This window comes from Vipera ursinii (genome assembly GCF_947247035.1).
Source record: "Vipera ursinii genome assembly, chromosome: 1".
Classification (NCBI taxonomy): Eukaryota; Metazoa; Chordata; class Lepidosauria; order Squamata; family Viperidae; genus Vipera; species Vipera ursinii.
In genome coordinates, this window is record NC_139512.1 from 74,426,352 (window position 1) to 74,441,011 (window position 14,660).

The following is a 14,660-nucleotide window of genomic DNA, read 5'->3' on the forward strand; positions in this document are numbered from 1 at the left end:
TACTGTAGTAATAGAAAAAAAAACTTAAAACAGAAGAAAACATAATAATGGTTACCCAAACATTATGGAATGATCACTGCTATCATTTTAGAGATGTTTGACTGTGACAACGTCTTTCTTTAGCTCCAATTATAGTGCAGATACACTTGTTTTCCTTTATGGATAGAACTGTTTAGTTAGAGTAATTCAATAAGACAAGATTCTATCCACTCTATCAGATTTTAGCTTACGCTGTCTTTAGAAAAGGGAACTGATACATTTAAGGCATTTTCTCTTCCAACCTAAAAATATTTTTTTAATCTGATAGCCAATCATGCATTACATATAAATATAGATGGTTGCAGTTTAAACCAGGTTCACTGTGAAAACAACATGAAACAGTCCCCCAACATTTCAGTGCTTGTAAGGGAAAAGAAAGCCTTCTTAGGGAAGGGAAGGGAAGGGAAGGGAAGGGAAGGGAAGGGAAGGGAAAGGAAAGGAAAGGAAAGGAAAGGAAAGGAAAGGAAAGGAAAGGAAAGGAAAGGAAAGGAAAGGAAAGGAAAGGAAAGGAAAGGAAAGGAAAGGAAAGGAAAGGAAAGGAAAGGAAAGGAAAGGAAAGGAAAGGAAAGGAAAGGAAAGGAAAGGAAAGGAAAGGAAAGGAAAGGAAAGGAATACAGTAAATAAGACTGAATTTTGATTACAAATAATTTAAATAACTTTTCTTGCTAAAATTAAAACCTAATATTTTGAATGAGAATGATCTAAAATGAGGATTAAGTAGGATGAAAGTCACATCCTCTTTTATAAACAAACATAAAAGGACATTCCATTATAAACAATCTGGCAAATAATGACATGACCATTATTCATTTACTAAATAGGCAAACTGGAAGGGATATTTCTTAATGGGACCACCTTTCTAACTCCAGCTTATCTGTTGTTTTTTAGTTGGTGGACACACTTCTAAACAAAGCACAAGACAATAGCTACCCACACTTACTATTTTCTAAGGTTGGGCATCAGTGGAAATAATCTGATTTGCCAAGGAGGTTAATAAGTGCAAAGAATACAGTGGAAACTAAAGAATCTTGTTAGGGACCAAAATTCTAACATTGCAAGAGAATGAGTGTAGAACCCTGGGGTGGAGTTAAAAGAGGGATCAGCCTAAAATCTCTATGTAGCCACGAAGCAAACTAAGTCCAATCTCCCTTGAATTCTATTGATCCTTATCTAACTTCTAGCAGCCACTAACCATTAGTTGAGAAGATTCTTGTGCATAGGCAAGATTAGAATACAGAATACAGAATAACACAGTTGGAAGGGACTTTGGAGGTCTTCTAGTCCAACCCCCTGCTCAGGCAGGAAGCCCTATACCTTTTCAGACAAATCGTTGTCCAATCTCGCCTTTAAAACTTCCAGTATTGGAGCATTTATAACTTCTGGAGGCAAGTTGTTTCACTGATTAATTGTTCTGTCAGGAAATTTCTCCTTAGTTCTAGGCTGCTTCTCTCCTTGATTAGTTTCCATCTATTAGCAATAAATTACTTTAATTAGATCAATAGATCTAATTAAGCTAATTAATTTATTAGAGCAATAAATCTCTTTAATTATTCCCTTAGCAATAAATCACTTTAATTAGACTTTGATGTATGGATCTGATTTCTTGTGCCTCACAAAAATGTCCAGTAAAGTAATAAAATAGGTGTTTTTTTTCCTGAAGGCAAAATAGTAGAAAACATACCTTTTTAGTGTAGAACTTATTTAGTTGTGTTTCCTGTCCATTCCTTCTCCAAAGACAAAGCACCTTTGTTTTGGGGCAGTATGTCATATTTATCAATTTTTCGTACCACCAGCGTTCATACACAGTGCCAATGTTGCTTCTCAACACAATGCAGTCATCGCATACCTAGAAATATAAATAGTTTTATGCATAAAACTTCATAGAGTTCAGCCCAGTAACTCGATTAACATTTAATCTGGTCCCTACCTCCATGAAGAATATGTCCCCTGTTGTATCTGTGCCAGCATGTACAACAAATGTTTGTTTCTTAATATGTCTACTGCCACTTGGTCGGATGAGGAGCTCCCTGCCAGACTAAAGAAAAAAAACAAATAAAAGAGATGCACTCTTTTCAGTCCTCACATTACATAACTGAAAGTCAAAATCTCTCAATATACAAAAGCACTCTCGCCTAATATAACTCATTGGACCTGAAAGTACTTAAATTGGACCAGATTAGTACCATAGGTTTAAAAAAATGTCTTACATATTTTATTCATATATCTTAAAACATAAAACACAACTCTTAACAAAAAATTACTCAAGCAGTTGTACAGTGGAAACTTTAATCATAAAAAGAACAAAACTATACCAGCTATTTTTAGCTGTTTTAGCAGGAAAATTACAAGATAATCTAATACATCAGCAAAGCAGTCTTCTCTACTCTACTGAAGAATAAATGAAATTTCAATGAAAGAATCCTATAGGCCTTTCAATAAAAAAATATGGATATAGCTCTACAGCAAAATGTGACTCACTATTTATTTATTTATTTATTTTATTGAATTTATATACCACCCTTCTTTTGTAATCTTTATAAAGTCTAAGATTCAGTTCAGACAATGGCTTTTTCAGAAAGCCCCAAATGGAACAGAATTTGACCACAGAGCAGAGAAAGGCTACCTACTGCCTTTCAAAAGTCTTGCAGTCTCATCAGTTTCAGATGGTATGAAAGAACTGCAGTAGCTTCTTAGTAGAGTCCCGAGAAACAATGCCTTTCCCGAACATGATTCTTTTTTGTATAAAGTACAATTAAGTCAGTCAATATCATCTACATGTACTAGTGCCCAGGTTTGAGTCCCACCTTATTCTGAAATATCTGATATTTCTCTGAAATAACAAGACAATATTCTAATAAATTACTTCTAAGCTATACAACAGAAGAAAAATATATTTCATGACTATGAACTAGTCTTGATACAGAGTTATTATCTTGTCTATTGCATGTTAAGCATATTATAAAGTATGCAAACTTTTCTATAACTTTCATATACTTTCAAATATTTGACAAGTGATACCATTGGAGGTACAAGCTGAAGTTTAATGTTATTATTTCTTCCCCTCACAGCAAAGAAACAAATATATGTTTAACTTACTACGTTGGCAATTTTGTCAAGCATGTCATTTATTTCTTGACTATGAACCAAGCCAATATGAGATTTTCCCATCAAACGGCGTACTTTCTTCCTAATATCATTCTTCTGCACCTATATAGCAAAAGGCAATACTTAGTGATACTTTTCCATCATTTATGGAGATCCAATTAGACTACTGTAACACACTCTTCATGGGGCTGACCTTAATGACCCCCTGGAAGCTTCAATCCAGACAAAATGCAGACGGCTGGGTATTCATACATACAGTACTTGTCAATGGGCATACATTACACCTGCAAGTCTTTTACTCACTTCCTATTAAGATTGGGTGTAATCTAAACTGCTGGTCTTTACTGTATTTCTTATGGCCTGGCACTGGATTCCCTGCAGGACTGCATCCCTCCATTAGAGTTGACTAAACCACTTCAAACATGCTGGCAGAAGCAGCTGGTTGTCCCCCATTTTGGGAATCTCAGGAGGGCTGAAACCATGAAGTATTGTTAGACTACTGAAATGGCCTTCCTTTGGAGCAATGTGTAAGATGTGTGGATTTCAACTCCCAGAATCCCAGAAATTCTGAGAGTTGAAATCCACACATTTTAAAGGTGCTGATGTCAAGAAACATTGCTTTGGAGATTGGCTTGTCAATATAACTACCTTCTTTCTGGAAAAAGTTCAAAGCTGAGCTTTTTTTGGAGGGCTTTGGGGGTTTAACATCAGGCATTATATAGTTGGGGTTTTAATTTATCTTCTGATGTATTATTGTCATTGTTGACCATCGTGGCAGGGTATAAATCTTATAAATAAGTTTGGGAAAACCCTGAAAGAATGCAGTGACAAACCATTTCCATATTGCTATTAAGAAAACTATATAAATATGTGCAAGAAGACACTAGTTCAAGTTTTAATAATTTTCAAGATTTTAATGAAACAAAAATACTTGACAGTTTGTTATACCAGCCACTAATGGTGGGTTGTTCCTGAATATGTGATTCACATCTGACATATACACTGTCCTCTCATCTGCCTGCCTTATCATCCTTCCAACACAATTTTAAATATCTTAAAGAAATGAAATGTACTCCACCAGGCATTTGCAAGGTGGTTCTGAGAGCAAAGACAGATTGATCAAATCATAGAAATGATAAGGATCTTTTTGTTTTGCTGTTAATCAATATTTTTATAATCTATCACAATCCTGAAGGATTTTGAGCATTATACAAATATAAAACCTGTAAAATGCTAAAACAACTATATAAATTTCCATGGTAAATTACATAACGGTACCACTACTCAATCAATGTCAAAAATATGCCAAAATAGAACAGCTTTAGGTTGTTTCTAGAAGGGTAACATAAAAGAAGCTGCACATAGCTTGGAGAGTTATGTGTGTTAATGCTCCAAAGAGTAAAGTCTACCACAAGGAAGGATTGCTACCTAATTCAATCCCTAACCCTGCTTCTCTTACAAGGGGTATTCTTAGCAGACCTTCTCTAAATGGCCAGTTGAATGGGTGCTTTGTCCTAAAGGAAAGACTTCAAAAGTTATCATCAGCAACAATAACAATATAGAAAAAAATTGTGACTTTGATAGAGATAAAAACCTATAAAACATTGACCTAATTATGAAACACCAAAGTTAAAATTTCATTTTTTTTTAGTTTCAAATTTTCTTTTTTGTATTTTATATATTTTTTAAAATTTAATAAAGTTTTGATTTTTAAAAAAGTAATAATCAGCACTTTGAATTGACTCCGGAAGCATACTGGAAAGCAATGCAATGTTATTAGCACATTACTTTCTCACCCTTTTTCCTCAGACTATACTCAGATGAAGTGAAGAGACAGAGGAGCATCAGCAAACCAGCTCTCTGGGAGAATCACCTCTCCCAGAGATTTCCCCCCTCCCCCCATTACAGTTAGCACAAAAGAAAGTGAACCCTAAGTGTATTGACACTTAGCAACTAGAATGAGAAAATTTGATCCTTAAAACATTACTTCAAAGACTGCAGTCTGTATCATGCAAAGACATTATAGCATCACCAATCACAAGACCCAATCTAAAATGCAAAAACAAAAAAGCACCTTCATCATAATCATGTATGCAATCATATTGTGAAGCAAAGTAGCCAATAAACGGTCTTCATCAGCTTCTAAACGTTTTCGGTCATGTTCTCCTAAAGAAAAATATCTAGAGAAAAACAATATATATTAACTGAAGCCACCAGTGAGCATTCAAATCCTACATACTGCTCTATTTTTTCTTTTTTGTTTTAAAGATTCATCTCAAGGTTTCATGCTTAAAATTTACTCTACATAAAAGATGTTTCCCTTAATAGACTCTACATTTAAGATGAGCAAAGGCAGAAAAGAAGCAGAAAATTTTCTTATGAAGGAGAAAGTTTTACACGTAAGTGGTAATTATTTACATTTATAGTTATACTTGTAAACATGCTATACAGAATAAAATTGCACCCTGAGTTCCTACACAGGTTTAGTTATAACTTACATATTGCAGAGACAAACTGTGGAGATCTATACTTTACCTGTCAATCATCTCTTGAGGCCCCTGATCCATTCCCATCCCTTCTCTTTCTAACATCACAGCATCCAAAAAAGCATCTTCCCAGAATTGCATCTGATCCCACAGAGTTGAACGCTCTTTACCTAGACAGCATTGGTTTTGTTACCCAGAGATATCATTTTTATAAGACATAATCATATAAACAATTTTCCCCACAAATAATAAAGTGTGATTAAACCAGTGTTATTAAACCAGGTATTTTCTTATTCTATGCTACTAAATATGCTACTTCTGATTTTACTTCATAAATTATTCCTAAAGTGCACACCATTTCCTTTCTTATTCTACAAATATTCCTAAATGAAACTGTTGCATTTAAGTCAGAAACAAGGAAAAACCCCTTACACTCATGATCTTTTTAATTCACACAGAAAAGCAGAAAGAAGAAATGATTACTCATAGAGAAGGTTTCCATGGCAGCATCCTCTAACTGGTCCCAGACAGATCCTTTATCCCTCCCTTTACAATTCCAAGCAAGCAGCAACATGGCAGCAAGAGAGAATTTAAAAAAGAGAGAGAGAGAGAAATCTAAGCATTTGCTATGGATTAGTGAGACAGATCAATCTGTTTTTCCACAATAAATATTTCAAAATAGTTAAAGTGAGCGAGAAGTTAAAAATGATCAATGCTAGACTTTGCAATGATATCTCAAGATAGTACTTTTAAATATACATCTCAGGATTTAATAGTTTCTAAGTATCTTTAATCAAAATTAGTTTAAATCATAAATATATATTGTCATTATTGTTATTGTTATTGTTGTTGATGTTGTTATTGTTATTATTATTATTATTATTATTATTATTATTATTATTATTATTATTCCACTATGGGATTAAGGTTTCTTTATGAAATTTTATGGATAGTAGACATTGTAGAACAGATCTTCCCAACCTTTCCGGCTTGGTGGCCTGGAAGAAAAGGGAGCAGCAGGGAAATGTGCATATGCCCGACCCCGTGCACGTATGCGCAAACAGACACGTGTATGAGAGCAGTGCTAGTGTGTGCTGGTACCCACACACATGCACAAACATGTTGCCGGTGCCCACGCACATGTGCAAATGGGCCGCTGATGCCTGCATGACGCTGGCAGAGGTGCTAGCATCCCTGCGAAAGTGATCACGCTACCACGAGTGGAGGGGCGGCTCGCCAGCTATTCCCAGGGCCCAGTGGCCAAGACACAGCCCAGTACTGGGCCACGGACCATAGGTTGGGGACCCCTGTTGTAGAAGAAGAACTGTATTAGTCTATGGAAGCAATCTATCATCCAAGTCAAGTTCAGGTTGTTAAAAAACAATCTTTTTGACTTCCTAATCAAGAGTGAGGAGTGACTGCCCAGCTTTTAAAAGCAGCCATTTGCCTGAAATTGTATAAGGTTTCCTGCCTGAGCAGGGGGTTGGACTAGATGACCTCCAAGGTCCCTTCCAACTTTATTATTATTATTATTAAATAAATAGCAAGAAATGCTGATCATCAGGGATGGCTTGAAGATTAATCTACTTCAGGAGGGGTGGGTTCTTTGCTTAGTGAATTTAACCTTCTCTAAACCTCATACCCCCTTCATGGATTACTGCCTTGTCGTGGCGAAGGGGCTTGCGTAATTCAATGAAGCTATGAGCTATGCCGTGCAGGGCCACCCAAGACGGACAGGTCATAGCTGAGAGTTCTGACAAAACGTGATCCACTGGAGAAGGAAATGGCAACCCACTCCAGTATCTTTGCCATGAAAACCCTATGGACAGTACCAAAAGGCAAAAAGATATGATGCTGGAAGATGAGCCCCTCAGGTCGGAAGGCGTCCAATATGCTACTGGGGAAGAGCAGAGGGCTAGTACTAGTAGCGCCAGAAAGAATGAAGCGACTGGGCCAAAGCCGAAAGGACGCTCAGCTGTGGATGTGTCTGGTGGTGAAAGGAAAGTCCGATGCTGTAAAGATTTTTTCTCCATAGGAACCTGGAATGTAAGATCCATGAATCAAGGCAAGCTGGACGTGGTCAAACAAGAGATGACAAGACTGAACATCGACATCTTAGGTATCAGCGAACTAAAATGGACAGGAATGGGTGAATTTAATTCAGATGACCATCAGGTATACTACTGCGGACAAGAATCCCTCAGAAGAAATGGAGTAGCCTTCATAGTCAATAAAAGAGTAGGAAAAGCAATACTGGGATACAATCCTCAAAATGACAGAATGATCTCAGTTCGAATCCAAGGCAAACCATTCAATATCACAGTAGTCCAAGTCTATGCCCCAACCACCAGTGCTGAAGAGGATGAAATTGACCAGTTCTATGAAGCCCTACAGCACCTTATAGAACTAACACCAAAAAATGATGTCCTTATCATCATGGGGGATTGGAATGCTAAAGTAGGAAGCCAAAAGATAACTGGAATAACAGGCAAGTTTGGCCTTGGAGTACAAAATGAAGCAGGGCACAGGCTGATAGAATTTTGTCAAGAGAATACGATGGTCATAGCAAACACTCTTTTCCAACAACCCAAGAGACGGCTCTACACATGGACATCACCAGACGGTCAACACAGAAATCAGATTGACTATATGCTCTGCAGCCAAAGATGGAGAAGCTCTATACAGTCGGTAAAAACAAGACCAGGAGCTGACTGTGGCTCAGACCATGAGCTTCTCCTTGCAAAGTTTAGGCTTAAACTGAAGAAAGTAGGGAAAAGCACTAGGCCACTCAGGTATGAATTAAATCATATCCCTATTGAATATACAGTAGAGGTGACAAATAGATTTAAGGAATTAGATCTGATAGACAGAGTGCCTGAAGAACTATGGACAGAGGTTCGCGACATTGTACAACAGGTAGCAACCAAAACCATCCCAAAGAAAAAGAAATGCAAGAAAGCAAAATGGCTGTCTGAGGAAGCTTTGCAAATAGCTGAGGAAAGGAGGAAAGCGAAAGGCAAGGGAGAAAAACATAGATATGCCCAATTGAATGCAGAATTCCAGAGAATAGCTAGAAGAGATAAGAATGCCTTCTTAAATGAACAGTGCAAAGAAATAGAAGAAAACAATAGAATAGGGAGGACCAGAGATCTTTTCAAGAAAATTGGAGAGATGAAGGGAACATTCCATGCAAAAATGGGCATGATAAAGGACCAAAATGGCAGGGACCTAACAGAGGCAGAAGAGATTAAGAAGAGGTGGCAAAATTACACAGAAGAACTATACAAGAATGAGCTTAACGTCCCTGATAATCACAATGAGGTGGTCACTGACCTCGAGCCAGACATCCTAGAATGTGAAGTGAAGTGGGCCTTAGAAAAGCTGAGCAACAACAAAGCTAGTGGAGGTGACAGTATTCCAGCTGAGCTATTCAAAATCTTAAAAGACAGTGCAGTAAAAGTGCTACACTCAATTTGCCAGCAAATTTGGAAAACTCAGCAGTGGCCACAGGATTGGAAAAGATCAGTTTACATTCCAATTCCAAAGAAAGGCAGTGCCAAAGAATGTTCAAACTATCGCACCATTGCACTCATTTCTCATGCTAGTAAAGTCATGCTTAAAATCCTACAAGCTAGACTTCAGCAGTATGTGGATCGAGAACTACCAGAAGTACAGGCAGGATTTCGAAGAGGCAGAGGAACTAGAGATCAAATTGCCAACATACGCTGGATCATGGAGAAAGCTAGGGAGTTCCAGAAAAACATCTACTTCTGCTTCATTGACTATGCTAAAGCCTTTGATTGTGTGGATCATAACAAACTGTGGCAAGTTCTTAAAGAGATGGGAGTACCAGACCATCTTATTTGTCTCTTGAGAAACCTATATGCGGGTCAAGAAGCAACAGTGAGAACTGGACACGGAACCACTGATTGGTTCAAAATTGGGAAAGGAGTCCGGCAAGGCTGTATACTGTCGCCCTGCCTATTTAACTTATATGCAGAGCACATCATGAGAAAGGCAGGGCTAGATGAATCAATAGTTGGAATTAAGATTGCTGGAAGAAATATCAACAACCTAAGATACGCAGATGATACCACTCTAATGGCAGAAAGTGAAGAAGAACTAAAGAGCCTCTTGTTGCGGGTGAAAAAGGAGAGTGCAAAAGTTGGGTTGAAACTTAACATTAAGAAAACCAAGATCATGGCATCTGGCCCTCTCAATTCCTGGCAAATAGATGGGGAAGAAATGGAGGTAGTGACAGATTTTGTTTTCCTGGGCTCCAAGATCACTGCAGATGGGGACTGTAGCCAAGAAATTAAAAGACGCTTGCTCCTGGGAAGGAAAGCCATGGCAAATCTAGACAGCACACTAAAAAGCAGAGACATCACCCTGTCGACAAAAGTGCGTATAGTCAAGGCTATGGTCTTCCCAGTTGCAATGTATGGCAGTGAAAGTTGGACCATAAGAAAGGCTGAGCGCCAAAGAATTGAGGCCTTTGAACTCTGGTGCTGGAGAAGACTCCTGCGAGTCCCTTGGACTGCAAGGCGATCAAACCGGTCAGTCCTAGAGGAGATCAATCCTGACTGCTCTTTAGAAGGCCAGATCTTGAAGCTAAAACTCAAATACTTTGGCCACCTAATGAGAAAGAAGGACTCACTGGAGAAGAGCCTAATGCTGGGAAAGATCGAGGGCAATAGAAGAAGGGGACGACAGAGAATGAGGTGGCTGGATGGAGTCACTGAAGCAGTAGGCGTGAGCTTAAATGGACTCCAGAAGATGGTGGAAGACAGGAAGGCCTGGAGGAACGTTGTCCATAGGGTCGCGATGAGTCGGACACGACTTCGCAGCTAACAACAACAAACCTCATACAGTATTTTTTTCTTTTTTGTCTCCTCTTCTTTTGTAGGTGATTATCTTAAATTTGTGGTCTTCTTCCTTTCAGATAAATATGATAACCTATTTGCTCAGATCAGATAAACATGTAAGCTAATTACAATGTTAAAGCCACCTTGCACAGAGCATAGAATAAACGAACAAGCCAATATTTGCAAAGCAAATGATAGTGCTCTGAGAAATGCAATGAAGTTACAATTTGTATGTCAGAGAATTCAGACATTATAAGAATTCATGGTAGCTTCACATTACTCAGTTTTAATTGGAAAAGCTCTAAAGACTAGAGAGTGCAGAAAACTAAAATTTTATTCTTACCAAGTAGACCCTCAAAGAGATAAACTCGTTGACTTGCATCTTCTGGAACTCTTCCAGGGCTGCTGCATTTATTATCTTTTATTGCTTTTTTCATACTTTGAGATTTACCCTTTTAAAAAGGGAAAAATAGGACAGAAAATTCTTATTAGGGGGTTAATTAACAAGATGATTCTTAAAATGAAATAGTAATGTAACTGAGGAGATAAATCATTCAAAGGAGAAAGGACATAAGAACAAGCATAGCCATTTCTCAAATTCCCTCAATTAAAATACGTTGTTTAAACATACTCATACTATTTATAAGGTGCATTTGTGCATTTGTTGATTAGTGCCTGCAGTAAACTTTGAAGGACATGGATATATCTTACAAATATAGCACTAGTAGCAGAATTTGTTTCAATTTCACTGTCTGAGACGGTGCCTCGTGATCCTGTTAAATTTCCACTAATCTCTCCACCAAGGCCATCGCCAGCATTGCTGCTCAGGTCACTATCTGCTCCAAGCGTTTCTCCAGAACTGTTGCTCACCTGAAGAAGGAAACAAACAAACAACCAGTCTATCTACTTATTGCTCAATATACTGCAAAGACAAAGATGCATTTACATCATCATTAAAAATAAACTAAATCTCAACATTGTACCATATGAACTAAAAATAAAATGGGAAGGTAGTGAATGTTCTTGGATATGTTACAAAAAGATCCATACTGGAAAAACAGATCCAATATGAATAAGGACAAAGGGCTTTTTGTTTAAGCCTTAATGTTACTTGTTCAAAAGCTACAAACCACCACCACCACCCCCAAAAAAATCTTAGGCCTCATTTTACCTACGGTATTAACATATTCACTGAATTTTTAACAATACATCAGATTCTGTGAAGCCCTGCAAGGGCGACAAACTCAGGAAACAAAACTATCTAGATTTCTGGAAAGATCTTTAGTACTAGTAAGATAATGAAGCAGAATATTGGGCAACAAGTAGAATTTTGAAGGCCTATCAAAGCATTCTCCAGATAAACTTCTATCTAGCATGATTGGTAGAGGTGTTCTATAATCCCATTCTTATTTTTCTTTATATTTATTATTAAATTTATGTTGTACCCATCTCACTATTGGAGTAACTCTAATTACTATATGGCTAATTTAGAAATAAATTTAATTTAATAAATCTCTAGTTTAATAGTCTCTAACTTAGAAATACATATCCTCTGCAAACAAAGCTATAAAGTCAGAATTGTTAAATTTCTAATGAGTGCTACGGTGAACTTATGTTCCTAAATAGAGGGGTAATGTTACAACTGAATACTGGATCCAAATCGTCAAACTCTCTCTGCAAAAAGGAGAGATTGAAAAATGTAATCTGCACAGGTGTTCTTTTACAAGTAAATGGCAGTAAATGAAGTTTTTGCAATTGACTTCTGATAAACTAGGAGTCGCAGGATTCCATCCAGCTTATAGCCATTAATGTAGCCTAGCTGTACTTTTTAATTAAATAGTTTGTTTTTTACTGCTTCTTAAAGATTAAGGACCATCAAAATGGCAAGGTCTATTGAATTCACTGGGTTAGTTTTCTTCAATCTACGAGCTTAAAGATTTGTAAAAAAAAATTGGAATAATAGAGTAAGAGGATAATTCTTGTTGGTTTTAGAAATTTTAAAACAGATTAAAAGCCCAGAATTTTAAAACAATCCTTCCTGTGGGACAATTAAAATAAAGAGGTTGTTGTTTTTGGTAGTGTTCGGTGGATTTTTGCTTATCAGGACTGAATAATGTTTTAAAGACAAATAAAAGAGAATTATTTATAGCTCAGGACTGAAATGAGGAGCTTTTGGTGCTCTCTGAGCTTAGTTGTTTTTTTGTAGACATTACCCAACTCAATAACATCATCAGTACGAAGAGAGAAAATAAGGGGAATACGTTTAAATAGAAAAGGAGATAGATAGACAGATATAAAGAATGATTCAAATTTAGTACATGTAGTTTGTAACGGTAATGTTGTTATTGCTGATAACGTTTAATGGATTTTTGCTGATTAAGGCAGAGATGAGGGTTTAAACACTGGTTTATAAAGAAGGGGTAAGATATGGATAGTGATAAGTTGTTAACATTGACTACAGTTGCTGAGAATGAAGGAGAGATCTTTTTTTTTCTTCCTGAACTTTGTATTATTTTGTATTAGTTGTATTAGGTCATGAGTTATCAATATAAACATAAAAGTTATATGTGACAACTTAATGTAAAATTGTAAGAATGAATAAGGCACTCATACCTTTTGGAAAAGGATCCTCAACTAGAGGACAGATTTAAATAAAAATATATTTATTTAAATAAAAATATACAGAGTTGAGGAGAAATCATAACCAAAAGCATATACACAGCACCTGTAACTTACAGGATTAGAAAAAAATACATATACAAAAGGAAGTCTGGAAAATAACTGTAAAATCAAACCCAGACATTTCATTTTGGCATGCCTTACCACTGTGCTAACTTCAGAATCTTGGCTGGTGCTTCGGATCATAACAGCAGGCCCCACAGTTGCCACAGAATCCAGATCACTCTTCTGAAATCATGAATTTACAGGAACCAAAATAATACATGTTAGACATTCCTGTTTCCATTTGTAAGTTTAGTCAAGTGGTCTTTGGGAATTGGGGATAGTTGGGGCAATTTTTCACCTGTCCAAATATCAACAAGATTAGAAAGGTTTAAAAAGGTATATCCATATTTGTCTAGACTATCACATCCACACTAAAAGGCAGGAATCTTTTAACAAGGTGACAAAGGAGTTTTCACAACACACCCTTTCTAAATTGAACAGCTACACTTACCTGAGAGCTGGAGGTTAAGCTTAGACCACTGTTAGCACTAATCTGGGATTTCTTTTCATCTGTCTCTCCCAAGTCAAAGAAGTGTTTTGTACCTTCTGACCCTAATTGAAGCAAAATAAACAATCCTATTAATATGAGAAGGAAGAATAAAAGAATTATAGAGCAGAAAACTGGAGCTGGGAATGGGTAGTCCAAAGGGGACCCACAGAATCTTCTTCTTCCCTATTTTTTCAATACCATGGATTAATAATGTAGCTCAGTTTTTCACAGCCAAAGGTCACTGTACCTGAGAAATAGAGAAATTGTCTTAAACAATTATTACTAGGAAAGGAAGATGACAAAGCAGGCATCAAACATATTCAAATGAATACAAAGCATGCCAGTCATCACATTACTCTGGACAGCCATACCTTTACCTTTTGTATGTAAGACTGGTTCTGTGCCTGTTGCTTTTTAGAAAGGAATATTTCTTACTGTTTGACCATTTTTACACCATGCAATACATTGATTTTTATTCCAATTGTCTCACTAGCAAGTGGAAAAACTAACCAACCAACCAAAAAGCAATAATCAGTAATTTGTGTGCCACAAAGAAAGGTAAAACATGAAATTCAGAGGAAAATTACAGAGCACTGAAAGGATGAAATAAATGGCTCTCCAGAGTTTGTAATAACAAAAATAGAACAGTAAGAGTGTACATATCAGCAATTGACGTGACATGCACTGATTATCCCATTCTCTTTATAAATAATATAGAAGCCGAAGAGATGCATGCAGTTCACCTTTTAAAAAACTCTTTTTCTGATGAAATGTTAGAAAATGGATGAAAGGAGAGACAGAATTGGGAAGGGTTTGGAAAACACTGTGCAATGGGAGTAAGGAGGCAGGAGAAAAATATATTACAGACTACACAGGTTCACCATTAAGGTTTCAGAAGGGGGAAGAGACTGAGCACAATGCTTCTGCCATAGCCATATCTGCCAACTGTTC

General features: G+C 36.9%; 1 protein-coding gene across 7 annotated transcripts in view; it reads right to left on the minus strand.

Annotated features, from left to right (window-relative positions):
• The window catches only part of MADD (MAP kinase activating death domain), a 117,587-nt gene that overhangs the window by 23,153 nt on the left and 79,774 nt on the right, over window positions 1-14,660 (minus strand). For 5 of the 7 annotated variants that reach the window (XM_083349011.1, XM_083349009.1, XM_083349013.1 and 2 more), the window contains 10 exons: window positions 13,671-13,771; window positions 13,319-13,402; window positions 11,207-11,365; window positions 10,839-10,947; window positions 6,114-6,176; window positions 5,680-5,800; window positions 5,219-5,324; window positions 3,136-3,246; window positions 1,967-2,074; window positions 1,721-1,885 (listed from right to left, as the gene is read on the minus strand). In XM_083349011.1, coding sequence (XP_083205137.1) covers window positions 1,721-1,885; window positions 1,967-2,074; window positions 3,136-3,246; window positions 5,219-5,324; window positions 5,680-5,800; window positions 6,114-6,176; window positions 10,839-10,947; window positions 11,207-11,365; window positions 13,319-13,402; window positions 13,671-13,771 — 1,127 coding nt within the window. The remainder of the gene's footprint in view (window positions 1-1,720; window positions 1,886-1,966; window positions 2,075-3,135; window positions 3,247-5,218; window positions 5,325-5,679; window positions 5,801-6,113; window positions 6,177-10,838; window positions 10,948-11,206; window positions 11,366-13,318; window positions 13,403-13,670; window positions 13,772-14,660) is intronic. The other 2 variants (XM_083349012.1, XM_083349010.1) reach the window with 1 other exon arrangement.